The sequence below is a fragment of the Apiospora aurea genome (assembly GCF_038362705.1).
Source record: "Apiospora aurea strain CBS 24483 chromosome Unknown utg000006l_segment0_segment0, whole genome shotgun sequence".
NCBI classification, from domain to species: Eukaryota; Fungi; Ascomycota; class Sordariomycetes; order Amphisphaeriales; family Apiosporaceae; genus Apiospora; species Apiospora aurea.
Window position 1 is genome coordinate 4,929,399 of NW_027117393.1, and position 16,517 is coordinate 4,945,915.

The following is a 16,517-nucleotide window of genomic DNA, read 5'->3' on the forward strand; positions in this document are numbered from 1 at the left end:
CTCCTTGCATTGCTCCTGTCCCTTGCTCCGAACACGATGGGCTCTGCCTGCCCGGTACCTATCTCCGGACGGAAGCCAGCGTCGTCTGGTCGAAGCAGTGCTTTCTCCGAAATGCAGGCGCAACTGCGCATATTGTTGAGATTTTTATTAAAGTTGGCCCATTCTCCTCCTATCGGCGAAAGCACAGCATGAACACACATATATAAGGACAGAGAATCATGCAGCAGAAGCAGTGCAAGCAGTGCAAGCAGTGCAAGCAGTGCAAGCAGTGCAAGCAGTGCAAGCAGTGCAAGCAGTGCAAGCAGTGCAAGCAGTGCAAGCAGTGCAACAAACGGTCCTGCCTGCCAAGCGTCGTATCCTCTTCGCATTTCGTCATTACCCTGAGCCCGACGTCGCATTGCCCCTGCATCATTGGCGATAATAATCTGCTGCCGTGTGTGTGCTGGCAAATCGACCGAGTGGTTGACTGTGGTTGACATTTCAAGGAGGGGGACCTATCACCTTCCTCTCGGTATAGCTCAAGCCTCTTAAGATCGCGGTTGCGACGTCTGGCCGTGTCATTGGTGCGACGCCCCCCTGATCCGACTTCAACGAGCGCGCTTACTCGTGCTTTTCGCGGGCCCCTCGAAACAGCCCGATTGCATTGGACACATTCGAGTTCAACAATAGGGTCGAGTCGCTTGTTTGTTGCATATTGCTTCTTGTCTGGGACCGATTCAAGATCTCTCCGTCCCGCGTCGAGCACGACACCCACTCGCTTCTTACAACCCTGCTTTGGACTGCAACCTGCAATTTCCAACTCCGAATAAATAGAACGTTCTTGGACTCAGGAATCGTCCAGCCGCTCTACGTTCGAGGCAGGAAACACTCTCTTTTCATCCAAAGTCTGGCCAAAGATATTATCGGCCTTGCGCTCACTAACACCATCAATTCACGCCACGCTCACTTCATTGGCCCTCCGCTCCCTTTCTCCTTACATCCACGTCCGGAAACACCAACAAACACCATGAAGTTGGCAAATCTGTTTGGGGCTTCATGCCTGATGCTCTCAAGTCTCGTTTCCAGTCTGGTCATACCAAACTCTGCCATTCTGGATGCAACGAAGGCCTCGATCAACGCATTGAACACCTATTACGACACCACCACAGGACGATGGAACCCTAAGGTCAATTGGTGGTACAGCGGCATTGCCCTGCAGGCCATTCTCGACTACATGCAGACTACGGGCTCTGAAGAGTACCTGGCCATGGCCCAGCACACCATCGACATCCAACGCGCCCCCATTGACTGGTATCCCCAGGGCGGCGGCGACTTCCGCGCCGACAGCACCGACGACACCGCCTGGTGGGCTCTGGCCCTGCTTCGCATGTACGAGCTCACCGGGAACAGCACCTACCTGGACATCGCCAAGGAGGACGAGGCCTACATCTGGAAGTACTGGCTGCCCGAGACGTGCAAGGGCGGCGTGATCTGGAACATCCCGGACCTCAAGTACAAGAACGCCATCAGCAACGAGCTGTACCTCGAGCTGGCCGCGTCCCTGCACAACCTGATCCCCGGCGACACGCTCTACCTGAACCGCAGCATCACCCAGTGGGAGTGGTTCAACGGGAGCGGCATGATCAACTCGCAATATCTCATCAACGACGGCCTGCTCGAGCCCGACGCCAACGACTCGTCCGTGTGCCGCAACAACAACGCCGACGTCTGGACGTACAACCAGGGCGTCGTGCTCGGCGGGCTCGTCGAGCTGCACCGGGCGACGGGCGCGCAGGGCTACCTCGACACGGCACGCAAGACCGCCGACGCCGTCGTGAACAGCGCCACGCTCTCGCCCGGCGGGATCCTGACCGAGACGTGCGCGGGCGGCTCCGACTCTTGCTCCATTAACGGGTGGTCGTTCAAGGGCATCTTCATGAACCGTCTCGCGAAGCTCAACAAGGCGCTCGCGGACAACCCCTACAGCGAGTACATCCGGAACAATGAGCAGACCATGTACAGCAATGCTCGCAACGGGTCGGATTTCTATGGTGGTATATGGCAGAAGCCTTTTGATGGCGAGGATTTGGGGAAGCAGGTTAGTGCCGTGAACCTACTCATCGCCACGTTGGGCCTTTCGTAGATGGATACATGTCAGTGCCCGATGTATATTGATAATGTCAGTGGGCATTTTGGGAGTAACGTTTAATTAGACACTGCGAGCCCCTGGACAGACTAGGAAGGCGTTTCGTATTAAGTCATGGACATACAAGAAATGAACAAATACAACATAATGGCATCCAGAAACCGTTCTAGTTTTCCTCTGTAGTAGCCAACTTCAGCTCACATAATCCCTGTGTAGCTGAGCAAGTCCCCTGCGACTCTGGATGTGATCCTTCTGTTCCCTTATCAAATTCCTGCAGGTATTCCTACATAACATGCATGATACTGCTCTCGGTCCCGAACCTAGTGATCATGGGACCTCGCTTGTCACGATGACAGTTACGGATCTCGATCGTGGCACTATGGGAAGCATGGAGACTCCTTTAAACCAGGCTCTTTAGCCAAGGCTGAGGCATCAGAGCCTAATTATAGCTGCAACCCGGTAAGATCAATAATGATAATCCAACGCCTCCGTATCATCATGTTCCAATTTCGCGATGCCCTGCAGTGGTCGGTGCCACGTGGGAAATTGTTGTGCACCCAGCCTGACCGAGATCTGCAGCTGAGCTCCCTCAGAGCTATGACCTATCCCTACTCTAAGGATACGATTGGCTAGACAATACCGAAGGCTGATGGAACGCAAGTCTCGGGTTGCTCATAGGGCTTATTCTCTTATTCCTTCCAACGTCATAGATGATTATTGTGAATGGCTCTGGTATCTATAAGTAGTCGGTTGTATGTAGTTTCAGTCGAAATATCCAAAGCAGACAAATTTCGAATAACACTGCCAAAGACTTTGATTCAAAGACCTAACTACACCACCTTCCTCTTAAAATGTTTCGAGCGGCGTTAAGTATCCTCGCAGCGGCATCCGTCTCGATTGCCGGCTGCACACCCCAAGCTGAAGGCACATGCTCCTTCTACATGGAGATCGTCGAAGCAACCCTGTCCGACGCGGAATACCAATGCGGTATTTACAATCACGCGTGCAACGCAATTTCCAACTTCGCCACTTGCGAGCCAGGTCTGAGCATCACGAGCCAGCTACCCTACACCGTCGATGTTACGCACAGAGGGGGTGACGGAAAGTCCTTGTACGCTGACTTCAACTACGCGGGCTCCTCGTACTCCAAGGATAGCTCGTCCAGCCAGATAGAGGATTGCTCTTCTGGATTGGCAAGTTGCACGAACTTGTATATCCAGTTTCCCTGCCCGGGATTCTGATACGATGGCAAAATCCAGGTAAAATCATGTCTTCTTCGCCTTATGTTCCAGGAGTAAACCCCACTCCGTCTCTCTATGATCTTATCTCTCCGTGGTAGTGCAAAATGAATACTTTTGGCATTGAATGTTACTAACCTACGTATTTCATTGTAGGGCCCCTTAAAGTACTTAAAACTGGACAGCATTGGAACTCCGTCAAGGCCGACACCACCGCGACCGTTACAGCTTTGGCGATTGGGACCCCGAGCTGCACCAGTTCCGGGATTGACATGGACTGTGCTTTCTGTATCAAGTTTTTGCAATGCTGCTATATGCCCGGATACGGAATGATGGGGTGCTTCGACTTTTGGGATTACGGATTGGGAATATATCATGAGTTGGACTTCAGTTGCAAATGTGTTTCATGTCGATCACTAGTCAAGTTACCTTATTTGAGGATTTTGCGTTGCTATCTAGAAAACTCATTAAGGGGGGTATACGCAAAGCTCCTGACCAAGTCCTTCTACTCATCATTCATATTCCATTATCAATCGGCAAAATCAACGTCGCCCACTAAGAAGCGCGATACAAGCCGACCTTGACGCCGTTCCTCGAGCAGATCGTTAACCCGACGCTCTCGACCCACGGGCCCGGGTCGCGGTTCTCAATACGCTCGAACTCCTGGACGAGACGGGTCGTGACGTACGCGGCCTCGGTCAAGGCGTATTGTTCTGTGGCGAAGGTGATTAGTACAAATAGTGATAAGCCAATACCCGGTAAAAGGCTAAGGGAAGAAAAGCTCACGTCCGACGCAGATCCGCGGCCCCCCGTTGAACGGCAGGTACTCCCAGCTCGGCCGCAGGTGCTCCCACCGCTCCGGCCGGAACTCATCGGCGTCGTCGCCGTAGAACTCGGGCCGGCGGTGCAGCGTGTAGATGGTCCAGGCCACGATGGTGCCCTTGGGCACGAACAGCGGGGACTGCCCGTCGGGGCCGCCGCCGCGCGGCAACACGGTGTCTTGCAGGGCTTGTTTGTTGTTGAGAGGGACGACGGGCTGGGTCCGGAGGGCTGCGGGGCGGTGCCGGGTTAGCTATGGAACCAAACCTGTATGTTCCTATGCCCCTTTTTTCTTTCTCTTGTTGCTCTATTGTTCTTGGATAGGGGGGCGCAGGAGGAAGGGCGAAGACTCACATTCGTTTAGACAGTACTTGACATATTTCAGATTCTTCAGCGTCTCGTACGTCGGCGGCCGGCCCTCGAGCCCGGCCACGTCGGCCTTGAGCTTGGCCCAGACGTCGGGCCTTCGGGCGAGCACGAAGAAGAGGTTCGACAGAAACGACGCCGTCGTGTCGCGGCCCGCCAGCAGGATGTTGAGGAGCTCGTCCCGGATCACCTTGCGGTCCTTGGTCGCCTTGGCCAGCTCGTGGAGGAAGACGTACTTCTCGCCATCGGTGCCAGTCGTTGTGCCTGTGCTGCTGCTGCCACCGCCCTTGTCGAGGTCCATCGCCTCGCGCCGCCGCACCGCCTCCTCGACGAACCGGTCCACGTACGCGTGCGCGAACTTGATCGCCGCCTCACCGCGCGGGTGCGGCCGGAGGTGGTACATCCAGCTCAGCCGCGCCCGCATCAGGATATCCGCCTGCGCGTCGTTCATGGCCTCGGCAAACGCCGAGTCGCTCGCGCTCGCCGCGGCCTCGCCGTCCGCGCCCACGACGAGCCCGCCGCTCTCCTGGAGCGCGCGCAGCGAGTGCACCGAGGTCCCGAACAGGAACTCGGAGGCCGTGTCGATGGTCAGGCGGAAGAAGAGCGTCTGCAGGTCGACCGTGACGTCGCCGCGCCGGGGCAGCAGCGCGAAGAACAGCGACAGGTGCCGCTCGAGCGCCTCGAGGTCCGCGATCTGCTCGCGCGCGAAGTTGGGGCGGAGCAGGGCGCGCGACTCGTGCCAGCGCGCGCCGTCGACGACGAAGATGCCGCGGCCGAGCAGCGGGCCGAACGAGCCGGTGCGCGTGTCGCCGTGGCCGTAGTCCTTGAAGCGCGTCGCGAGCACCGTCTTGATGTTCTCCGGGTCCGTCGTCACGAAGGCGTCGGCGCCGCCGCCGAGCCAGCCGGGGAAGCGGAGGCCCATGCGCGCGGCAAAGGTCGGGCCGTAGGTGCTGTTGCGCCAGTGCAGCCACTCGAGCATGGTGCCGGCTTTGGCCCGCTGGATCTGGGAGTAGATGGCGTCGAGGCCGAGGATGGGGTCCCGGTTGGGGAAGCGTCTTTGTACGGGGCGGCAGGCGTGCGCCTGCTTGAAGCGGCGGCGGGTTAGGTAGAGGTTCGTGCGCTTTGCTGTCCAGATGAGGAGGAGGGCGCAGAGGAGGCCGAGGAGGAGCTGGCGTGTGGTGCCCATCGGCGCCTCGGTCGTATTGTTGAAGTCCATGGTGGGATGCAAGTAGGCCGCTTATCGTGTGTATGGGTGAGCGTTTATTGCGAGTTTAATGGAGGACTTGGTGCCTGTTCATTTGGATTTGGAAAAGCCGCAGTCCCAGGGCTCTGGGACCATACGTAAGTAGGTAAGTAGGTTTTCGTCTCAATGATCTGCCCCCTGATTTCGCGTGTCGGCACAGGAAAGGCCTTTGATACTAGTGTAAGTAAGGGGGTGTTCGCTGTTCAACCCAAAATGTGATGAAGAAAGGAAACAATGGCTATATGTATGATGATCATGACGATGAATGTGGCTCTTTTGTAATACTTCCCATTGTTGTTCCGAGGCCGAGGCCGAGCTACATGCTGGTTTGCATTCCCTGTTGCGTTGCCCCTCCCCGCGCCGCAATCCTTACTGACGTCGTACCAGCTCTCGGTTAAGCGGTGCCACCCTGGTCAGTTGGCACGTTGGCTCTTACGTGACAGGCTGCCTATCCTCCCTAGGTACGAACCCGAGAACGTACCTCAGTTCCCAACCCCTCTGATCTGTCACGTTAACCCCTCGAACCACCACTACCAGGGATCTAAGCGGCTCGTCGTATTCCAGCGCATTGATTAACGATGTCGAATAGTCATGATTGGCACGCATTACGGTTTATTGAAAGCGCAGTGGATAGGTCGTATGTTTCAGGAATAGTTACCTATGTTGCGTTGCGTAAGCTGACCCCGGGAATTGTGTGGACATGGGCTGAGTAATCTGGCCAACGGACCCCCGGAGTTGGCCGTTGGACCCGACGGAATCTCGGACAAACTCTTGGTCAACCCCGTCGTACTCATGGCCAATAGGTAAGCAGAAGTAACAAGCCACGTGCCGCTCATGCGTTTGAGTCCCGGGAATGCGTGCCGGTTGCTTCCGCAGTGCGGTTGTCAAATTCCACATTCAGATCCTGTAGAATCCAAGAGCTCGTTGCTGCCTAAGGATCCCAAGACGTGCACATGAAGCACATGAAAAATATTTCTTTTAACCTGGTCACAGGAAATGTTGAGAAAGGTTCTAACACTGGCAAGTGGATAGCGTACCATCTACCCCGACTGCCGCCAGTAACCGTTGGATCTAAACGTCTTGGCGCATTCCCGGAGGGATTCAGCACCACCCCTCCGTGAGCTTTTGGTTTCAAGTCCAACCACGACATGGTCACGAAGTAGCTGCTAACTTGAGAGAAAAGGTCGCATCATGGCACATTGGCAGATCAGATCTGCCTGGACTTACGGACAGGGGGGCTCGCGACCTCCGCAGCTCAGGACTGGTCAATCTTGGCATTCTAGAGCATGCGTCCTAACGTGGCAAGCCTAGTCTAAGATTCATAGGACCGCTGACGTTCTGTGACTTGATTTACTCTAAAGGATCTGGAAGATCTAAAGGGAAAATGGAGAATGGATAATGGACCTAGCATGGATCGAAGTTCGGCCGCGTCGGAGAGATACCCGTGTCCGGATGTCTTTTGCTCGGATATAACGTCGGTATCGACGGTGTATTTCAACAGCAGTGGGCCTGCCTCAGTCCAGGATAGTCGACCCCAGATTGGCTCGGCCGAGTCGGCTTCAGAGAGGATTGGGTCTCACTACAGTCTACCCGCATCCGAGCTCTCTCGTGGCAGCCACGTAGCCCGTGCAACGAGCACTTGTTCTTCCCCACCTTCGGGATCTTGACATTGTTCCCCTAAATTCCTGTTGCACATCATACCGCGATGGTGGTGACGGGGCTTCGAAATACCGGCCGGGTAGTAGCCTCGAACTGCCGATCCCGATGGAACGCCCGTGCCAGCCCAACTTGTCGTAGCCACGGCCTCCGATACACAGAATCCCCTGGATGACTCTTGTCCGAGTAGGATGGCTGTAGAGACGCCCCGGCCGCGTTTCGTCTATGGGAAGCCCGCAGCTAGCGTCGGTCGACGATGGCACGGAGTGCTGCTGTTCCCTGAGTGGTTTATCACGACGGTCTGGCACATTGCACCGTGGACACTCCGGTTGATGTGCACGCCGTTCGGGTTAACCCCAAAGATCGATGGGTCATAGTCAGGTGGTTCCCGGGAGATGCCGCGCGGTACCGAGGCGGCCTTCCATGGGACGCGATGCGCGCAACGGACTTTGGTTGTAATCGTAGGTGCAGGCTACATATAATAAAAAGATCAAATTTCGCCATGATAAATCTAACAGCTTCTTCTGTTGCCGCCGCCGCTGCTACCGCGGGGCCGTTTCGGACTCAGGGGCTTAGCGACCTTAGGCCGGGACGGCGCGCCACGCATCAAACAGTGAACCTGGAGCATCGGGCGTCCGTATGAAGACAAGGTCTTTGGTTTATGTATGTAATTACGTAATTTTTAGCTTGTGGCTAGTAGATTCAGGAGTTGATGGAAAAGGGGTTAGCAATGTACTGGACTTCATGGCCTGCCAGCATGGAGCTGAACATATGGCATGTGGAATGTATTATACTAGACTCAATGTGAAAAGTACCGAGCATCAGGCTTGGGTGCCCGGTCCAACTTGAAGTATCCCGGTTGCAGCGTTTGGAAGACCCTGCTGGGGTCATAAATCTCCGCGACGCGTTTCAACCTCGCCTTGTTCTCCGCCCCGTAGCTCGACACGACATCCTGGAACTGGCTCGCGTAGTTCATGTACACCCAGTCACTGGCAACCCCCATAGCCTCCGACTCCTCCTTGATCAGCCGCATGATGTCGGACATGGTCCGGTACACGAGCTCGTCGTCCCGGGCCTGCGTCCACTCGCATATCAGCTCCATGATGTGCAAGGGCCCGCCGGCCCGCTCCAGTCCCATGGGGTTCCCGCCGCTCCGCCTGCTCCCTTTCAGGGCGCCGTCGGTGACGTGCTGCCACACGAGGCCCGGGGAGACCCCCTGCACGCCCTCGAGCGCCCCGATGGCGCCGTAGAAGATCTCGACCGAGCGCGCGGCGATGGCGTGGGACGCCTGGACGCTGAGGACGTAGGTGATCTGGCGCCGGCCGTAGGTCCGCGTCAACTCCAGGGCCTTCACGTACTCGGCGTGTCCGCGCGTCTTGGTGGTATCCGAAACGGCGTCGATGGCGTAAAAGTCGGAGAATATCGGGGCGTCGGCGCCGTCGGCCAGCGGCGCGCCGTACCAGAGCTCCGTCACGGCCAGCCTTGCACCGCCGCGGTTGATATAGACGACCCAGCTGCCGGCCTTGGGGTCCTTGGCCGAGCTCAGGGTGAGGTCTACATAGGCCTTGATGACTTCCGGAAAGGCGGCTTCGGCATAGGTCCGGGTGCCCCCGAAGACTAGGTCGCCGGGCAGGGGTTTGGTCTGGTAATGGAAAGCGGCGACGAGGCCGAAGTTGTTGCCGCCGCCTCGGAGGGCCCAGAAAAGGTCGGGGTGTTGGGTTGGGGCGGCGCTGATGATGCGGCCGGTGGCGGTCACAATCTGTTTGGGGTGTCAGTGTGTGTTGATCAGCGGGCCGCGTGAGCGGGACTAGTATAGCCGAGGGCGTCTCACTCACATCGAAGCTAGCGACGTTGTCGCACACCAGACCATATTGGTTGGTGAGGAACGATATGCCACCGCCAAGCGTCAAGCCCCCCACGCCGATGTCGCCGAGGCGGCCCGAGAGAACAGTCACGCCCGTGCTGCTCAGCGTCGATAGTACTCGCGCCCACGTGTTGCCCGGCTGCACGGCCACCGTCTTCTTGTCGGCCGACAGCTTGATGTCCCGGAGGTTGTCGAAGGAGACGGTGATGCCGCCATGGATGCCAGCCCCGCCCGCGAAAGCCGAGTGCCCGCCACTCTTTGCAGCGAACGGGCATTGCGAGAGGCGTGATATCAACACCAATACAGACAGGGCCGTGGGCGTGGAGGGCCGGAATATGCAATACGGTCTGACTTCATTCAGGAGTTGAGACCAGTAGCCCTTGGTGAAGGTACTGTAGCCCGGCTCTCCGTCAAAGTCAATTGCATCGGCCCCGTATAGGATTTGGAGCGAGTCACACTTGAAATAAAGGGTCAGCATCCTGGGCAGGGAGCAAACGGGATGCACTCACAGCTGTGCGGCAGGCGAGGTTGGAAGAGCGCTCCGCCAAGGAGGCCAACTCGGGAAGCGCCGAGACGTCTACCCCCTGTTGGATGAGCGCTTCGGTCACATTGAAGTTGGCCGGTTCAAATGGATGTTGGCTCTTGGCAACGGCCGCCAAGGCCATGAGAAAAAGGGTGCGAAGCGACATTCAGGATCGGGTGATGAACAACAGGACATCGGGTAGCCCTAGCAGTACCAACAGCCGGGCGACACGATGGGGGTCACATCTATAAATATTCTACATACCTACCTAACATGCCCCAAACAAGCCTGTATCGTCCCACCTCGAAATCCTGCATGTCTAGGTCAGCCACTCGTCTGGATCTTGACCAACCAAATACCACCAAAGCAACCTCGCTTGGCGCAAGCCCCAATGATGATCCCAGTATGAGACTCCACTTCCCCTCAATATCGGTACGGTGGGAACAGCGTGTTTGCTACGTGCTGGTCTAGCCTGGTTGTAGAGCTTGGGCAGCACGGCGAGTGACCTACCCGACTCGAACTCCGCGCAAACGAGATTGAGCCGTTACCCCCTTGCTTTACAAGCTTCCAATCTGTGTGACAGTATGCAAAGCGACGAGGTGTAACCATATCCGGGCCAACGATTAGAAGCAGCAAAGGCGGCGGACCGATTTCTCGACACCCCGAATCTTCAGCAAGGGGCATTTGGAACTAGAATGTCAGGGACGATCCTCTCGCTCCATGGCTGTTTGCTTTCTAGTCGGCAAACTCAGCATGCAGAACTCTAGCCAAGACAATTGGGGTTTCCTTGTGTTTGTGTGCGGTTTTATGTGATGAGCTCTCGAAGATGCATATAACGCAAGCGGATGTTCCCACCAAGACACAGCGTCCGCTTGCCTTCTTGAAATCTTGTAGGCAACTACAATTATATATGACCCAAAAAACACTCTGATCCGCCGTCCCTTTTTCGTCGCTCGATCCAACTTCTTCTACCCTCCTGGTCGAGAGGTTGGACCGGGCATTGACGAGACGCGAGACAATCTGCCCTTCACCATGTCTGGCCTTAGCCCACAGGCGTTCCTAGGCGCCTCCATCGCTCTGATGAGTACCGTGAGCCTCATTGCGACCGCACGTACGGTGATGATGCTGCAGAAAGGGACCCGGCTCCACTGGGACGATCTGTGGCTGGCCCTCGGCTACGGGCTGTTCATGATCTTTGCCGGACTGTACGCCGCCAACACGCAGCTCCTCTTTCGGCTCCAGGATGCTATCGAGGGCCGGCCGCACCCGAACGCCAGTGTCGAAGAGGACAGTTGGAGCATGCAGAAGATCCTGGTATTCAGTAGCTCCGGCCTGTGGTTCACGCTTTGGAGTGCCAAGTTCTCGCTCCTGGCATTGTATAAGCGGCTTATGGTGCAACTTCCGGCGTACGTCCGTGTGTGGTGGTTCGTGGTTGTGTTTTCACTACTGGTAGGTGCACTCGCTCCCCTTGTCCGTCTTGGGGAGGGCCGAGCTGTGGCTAATCGTCCCAAGTGTTTGATTACATCGTTCACGATACATGTCACAACATGCCAGCCAGTCAGCGATTGGTTCGTCAAGGGCGGCTGTGGAGATATGACTCGGATGAGTTATATCAGTATATGGCAAGCATGGGCTGTGGATGTCATCACCGACCTAATGGGTAAGGAATTCTTTGTCCTCTTATTCGCTGTTGCGAGCTCACTGCTGACTGCCCGTACCATTATGTTCTGCAGTCATGATGTTGCCGCTGGGCATGCTTCGTAACTTGCAAATGCCCATTCTGAGGAAATTAAGCCTCGCTGTCCTGTTTGCTCTCGGTGTCTTGTGCATCATCACGGCCACTATTCGCGTGGTGGAGATTGGGCGTGAGACAACGACGCGCCCATCGCTTACCTGGCTGGCGATGTGGAGCACTATCGAATCGTCTGTTGGTAAGTACGGCACGACCAGCTACCAATTCGGCCTCCCCTGGGCCGCGATGGGCAATACCATTCCTAGTACTTGTCCCGTTCTTCGTGTGCTAACGTGGTACTTGGGCCCAAGCCATCATCGTAGGCTGCGGGCCAGTCCTTTATCGCAAAGCAAGGGCCATCGGTAAGCCAGCAGGGCCGCACGAGAACCTGGATGGGAACACCAAGACGACAATCGGTGGCGGCTTCGACAAAAGAAGTGCTCGAAAGCATCGGCGTATCCATGACCCCAATGAGATCCCGCTCACGATGTATTCCACGGTCACGTCCACCAGCGTCACCACAAGAAATGCGAGTGCGCGGGGCGAGAGCGAAGAGGACTTGGTGAAAAGGGAGCTGGGGGAAAGCATTGCGGTGAGGAGATCAGTAACGGTGGACAGGTAGTTGGCTTTACGCTTGAGCTGCCTGACACAGCTACATTCTGTGTTGGCTGCTCACTTGGCAGGAGGAATTACCTACCAACGGTCAAGACAGAAAGGAGCAAATTGGCGCTTCACCATTTCCTGCTTATCTGCATCGATATGCCCCGATTGGGCAGCAAGTGGCAAGAGCGGGTTGGCTACTTGGGAAGGCACCAATATCTCAATGCCAGCTGTGTGTGGCAGCGGCTGTCATGGATGCACCAGACGTAGCTTCCAATTCCAGAGATCATGCCTCATGTTTCGCCTGCCTTGCCACATCGCTGCAAAAGTGCAGGCTGTGATGTGGACCTCCTCCACCAACTTTCCTAAGTCTCCCACTTCTTGCAAGTATCATCATCAGGTCTTCTCGTGAGGCCAGGCTGATGATTGATCGTGTCGCCCCCGGCACATCGATACCCAGTCCTGCAGCATCGAGTAGACGACTGTTTCCAACATCCGTTTTGTCATTTGTTTCTGGTTCATTCTTTACCATCTCAAGCTTCGTTTCATTACTGCTGCCTTCGTGCATCCCAATCCCCAAACCATAGCCATCATGCGGACACGTTCCAGGAGCTTCGATGAAAGTATTGCCGACTCGGACAGCTCCGGATACCCGTGTCGCCGACTCAGCTCGGTCTCCTCCAATTCGAAACCTCGCTTGAGGATCCGAATACCCTCTCGCCCGTGCCTGGCCGACAAGAGGGCCAACACTCCTTTTGAGACCGAAAATGATCCGCTTTGGTGTAATCTCCTTGATGGGGCCTAGTCATCCTCTACAAGTTCCACGGGTGATTCGCCGGATGAACCACCCAGCCGAGACCAAAGGAGACGACTACATCTTACCCCAATAACGCCCGCTACCTTGCCTCGTGTGATAGTACAGCCCCGGCCCAGCTTGCCTACCTCTCACTGGTCTGATACAGCTCTAACTCAGCCCAAGCGACGACATAACACCGTACCAAACTCCCGACTGCGTGAGGCTGGACGGTCCCACGACCGCTTTTTATCACCTCGCGAGGTCACCACACCCCTCTCGGACCGATTTCGTGCCATGAAAGAACCGCACGAGTTGTCAGTAGAAGAACGTCTTACTCGGAACGACGGGGCTACACCCGATCCCTTTCGTCAACCACGCCGACCGGATTACCTGGCACTGCGCGACCGACGCACGTCACGCTCCGATGGACACAATCGACGCTCAGCTGGCACCGTGTTAGCCATGTATCCGAGCGCTGGTACAAGCGATCTCGAACGCCAGGTCAGCGCCGGGTCTATGTGGACTGTCGGTGGCGTGGCGCCCGCAGGAGGTTCAGCAGTAGACACGGGACGCGGCCTGCTTCTTGAGAGTGGCACCAATGCACCTCTTTACAGAGCGCCCTTTGCGAGCGGTCGCCCAAGAACGAGCGAGGAGAACGAGCGACACGAAGGACGGCTTGCCCACGCGCTCGACATCAACCGCGCCCAACGTGTTCTCGCCTTTGACAATTTCTCTACTTTCCCTCGATGCAAGAAAAAGGCGCCAGGCCAGCATTTCGATCCCAAGGTCACAACCACCTGGACTGGGACTGAATGGGTCAATGATTCGTATCCGGCTCGTGAGAGAATGCCTGTTGCCAACAATCAACCTTCACTCGATGTCAATCGTCCAACTCGCATGGAATTCCTGGAAAACTTGCATTCCATTCCCAACGAACCCTTCAGGTAATTGCTTTTCCTCTTCATCGCGCCACAAGTGAAAAAAAAAAAAAAAAAAAAAAAAAAAACTGTTGACATGGTACATAGGGTCCTTGACGCCACTGGTCTGCGCGATGACTACTACTGCTCGGTGATGGCCTTCTGTTCAAACTGCGACGTTATCGCAGTTGGGCTTGGCAATTTCGTGTACGGCTGGTCCGAGACATCCGAGGTGTCTATGCTCAACAGAGGTACCCGAGATGGATCCTGGGTGTCGTCTCTGTCTTTCTCATCCGAGGTCGGACTCAATTCCATCCTGGCCTGCGGTCGCTCGAATGGCACCGTCAGTCTGGTATCGCTCTTGGACAGCGAGGGCGCCGATGAAATGCCTCCCGTGTTCAAACCTTCGCTTCGGTTCGAGGCGCAGCATTCCCGTGCTGTAGCTTCCCTGAGTTGGAGCCCGGTTCCTACCACTCGCCCTTCTCTGAACCCCAACAACCCTGGCGTTCCAGTGCAGACAGAAAGCCTTCTAGTGGGCGAAGATGTTGGCGACGTTTACTATTACTCGGTCGAATGGCCAGCACCTTGGGAGGCTGCTGAAGACAACTACAGAGGATCCATGACACTGCTGGCTTGCATCAAAGCTCACTCCCAGCAGATATGCGGCCTTGCGTGGTCACCGGATGGTTCCCACTTTGCAACCGGTGGCAATGATAATCTTTGCTGCCTTTACAACACGAACACCATTGCCGAAACAGAGCCTGTGCAGGACAACGAACTCCCCAACGTCTCAACTTTCCAATGGAGCGCATCTTCGGACTCGGTACTTCCACATGATTCAATCCTGGACCGATTGGAAACCAGCGATGTGGTAAATCTGGCAGCTCCCATGAGAAATAGCCGTCCACCTCCTACGCCATCAGCAGGGACCAACACTCCTGCGCCGCTGCGAAGCTCCATTCTCTCCCTCAGTCCTGACGACCGGAACCGACGCAGCAGCCTCCCAGCTGCGGCAGCTCAGGCATCCATCATCTTGCCAAAGATGCATTCACGCTCGGCTGCCTTAAAAGTCTGGAGACATCAAGCCGCAGTCAAAGCCTTGGCGTTTTGTCCATGGCAACCCAACTTGCTTGCCACTGGAGGTGGCTCGACCGACAAGATGATTCATTTCTTCCACACCACCTCCGGCGCGGCCCTGGCCACCATCTCCGTCAGCGCCCAAGTCACCAGTCTCACGTGGAGTACAACACGCCGTGAGCTCGCAGCCACTTTTGGCTACGCTCAACCGGATCACTCTGTGCGGATCGCCGTCTTCAGCTGGCCTGAATGCGCCATGATAGGCTGTGTGAGATGGCACGGCGAGCACCGTGCCCTCTGCGCCATAGCGTACCCCGGAGGCCCCCGAGGTCTACATTCTGAAGAGTTCCCTGAGAGTGGCCCGTCCTCACGCACATCAAGACGTACCATGGGTACCTTGTATTCCCGACGCAGGTCCAAGTCAAAGCGAGATGGGTGTCTGGTAGTGGCAGGGAGTGATGAGAGTGTCAAGTTTCACGAGGTATGGGGTATGGGAGCAGGGGCCCTGAGCACCAGCCTGGGTTCCGGTGCGCTAGGTGGAAGTGACATCTTGGAGATGGCCGAGGGCATCGATAAGGAAGGCGATGTTATACGCTGAGTGGGTGCTGGGGTCAGTATCGATACTCGGAGGCTCGCTGCAGGGGGCGTGCAAGGCGGTTAGGTTTGGGAGATTGAGGATGCATTCAGATAAGCAAGTATCAATGACAGACACAGCTTCTTAAGAAATATGGAGAGTGGGCAATAAAGTATATTTACGACTGGACATAATATCTAATTGCGGTGACGGTAGCACGCGTGATCATTCATCTCTCTGGACGCTCTTGAAGCAGCAAGCCAGACGGCAGGACGAGGTTGAGTAACAAGGGCTTCGCGCGGCCGAGGATTAACGTCGTGTCAGAAGTAAGCAGACGCCAAGCGCGAGGCGGTGGTTGCTGCATTGTGGTCGGCCAAGTGCTGCCGGATCTTGTCTATCAAATCGGGCCCGACTATGCGTAAATGGCAGGCCCGCTTGTTCCGTCGATCTAGATCATGAGCGTCTCTGCATGCTTCCGGCCTTGTGAGCGAGCGCGCCATGGTACTCGCAACCGACACCCAAAGGGCGGAGATAAAATGATGACTTGATGCCGGCCGAGATCGCCGGGCGTCCTGGTTCTGATCGCCCCCTTGTTACCCGGGACGACACGCCCCAGAACGGCGCCGGAGCCACCGGCTGCACCGTGAGGCTGGTCCGCGATCCACTTCACGATGGGTGACGCGTAATGGTGCCATCTCACCGCCTCACTCGCGCCGGAGCCCCGTTAGCCCCGTTGCCCCGTCAAGGGAAGCGGGACCTGCCCTGGACCCTTGGGTCTCGGCCCTCTCTCTCTTGAACCCCTGAGCTAAGCGAGCCCCCCCCACTGGGGTCCGGAAGCCATCCCGGACGGGGTGACAACCTCGACCGCGACCGTAAAAGGTCAGGTCGCTAAGCACCGGCATAATGCCGGGGGCGGGCGGCATGGGACGACAGAGCAACAGACAGAGATGGGAGTTTTCGGGTGCCTGACCCGGCCGTTGGGAGTCA

General features: G+C 56.4%; 7 protein-coding genes across 7 annotated transcripts; 5 read left to right on the forward strand and 2 right to left on the reverse strand.

Annotated features, from left to right (window-relative positions):
* Positions 1-1,006: 1,006 nt before the first annotated feature.
* Positions 1,007-2,122, forward strand: PG986_010103 (uncharacterized protein; the record flags this gene model as incomplete). Its single annotated transcript, XM_066846325.1, has 1 exon — positions 1,007-2,122. The coding sequence occupies one exon, from the start codon at positions 1,007-1,009 to the stop codon at positions 2,120-2,122; it is 1,116 nt and encodes a 371-aa protein (XP_066698723.1).
* An 854-nt stretch (positions 2,123-2,976) lies between these two features.
* Positions 2,977-3,634, forward strand: PG986_010104 (uncharacterized protein; the record flags this gene model as incomplete). Its single annotated transcript, XM_066846326.1, has 2 exons — positions 2,977-3,322; positions 3,549-3,634. The coding sequence occupies 2 exons, from the start codon at positions 2,977-2,979 to the stop codon at positions 3,632-3,634; spliced, it is 432 nt and encodes a 143-aa protein (XP_066698724.1).
* Positions 3,635-3,918: 284 nt separating this feature from the next.
* PG986_010105 (uncharacterized protein) lies at positions 3,919-5,764 on the reverse strand (the record flags this gene model as incomplete). Its single annotated transcript, XM_066846327.1, has 3 exons — positions 3,919-4,076; positions 4,150-4,413; positions 4,537-5,764. 3 exons carry the CDS (start codon positions 5,762-5,764, stop codon positions 3,919-3,921), a joined length of 1,650 nt encoding a protein of 549 aa, XP_066698725.1.
* A 2,482-nt stretch (positions 5,765-8,246) lies between these two features.
* PG986_010106 (uncharacterized protein) lies at positions 8,247-9,976 on the reverse strand (the record flags this gene model as incomplete). The annotated part of the gene is made up of 3 exons (XM_066846328.1): positions 8,247-9,206; positions 9,283-9,768; positions 9,821-9,976. The coding sequence occupies 3 exons, from the start codon at positions 9,974-9,976 to the stop codon at positions 8,247-8,249; spliced, it is 1,602 nt and encodes a 533-aa protein (XP_066698726.1).
* Positions 9,977-10,866: 890 nt separating this feature from the next.
* On the forward strand, positions 10,867-11,598 carry PG986_010107 (uncharacterized protein; the record flags this gene model as incomplete). The annotated part of the gene is made up of 1 exon (XM_066846329.1): positions 10,867-11,598. One exon carries the CDS (start codon positions 10,867-10,869, stop codon positions 11,596-11,598), a length of 732 nt encoding a protein of 243 aa, XP_066698727.1.
* Positions 11,573-12,188, forward strand: PG986_010108 (uncharacterized protein; the record flags this gene model as incomplete). The annotated part of the gene is made up of 2 exons (XM_066846330.1): positions 11,573-11,765; positions 11,941-12,188. 2 exons carry the CDS (start codon positions 11,573-11,575, stop codon positions 12,186-12,188), a joined length of 441 nt encoding a protein of 146 aa, XP_066698728.1.
* A 570-nt stretch (positions 12,189-12,758) lies between these two features.
* Positions 12,759-15,554, forward strand: PG986_010109 (uncharacterized protein; the record flags this gene model as incomplete). Its single annotated transcript, XM_066846331.1, has 3 exons — positions 12,759-12,948; positions 13,129-13,906; positions 13,988-15,554. 3 exons carry the CDS (start codon positions 12,759-12,761, stop codon positions 15,552-15,554), a joined length of 2,535 nt encoding a protein of 844 aa, XP_066698729.1.
* Between the last annotated feature and the right edge of the window lie 963 nt (positions 15,555-16,517).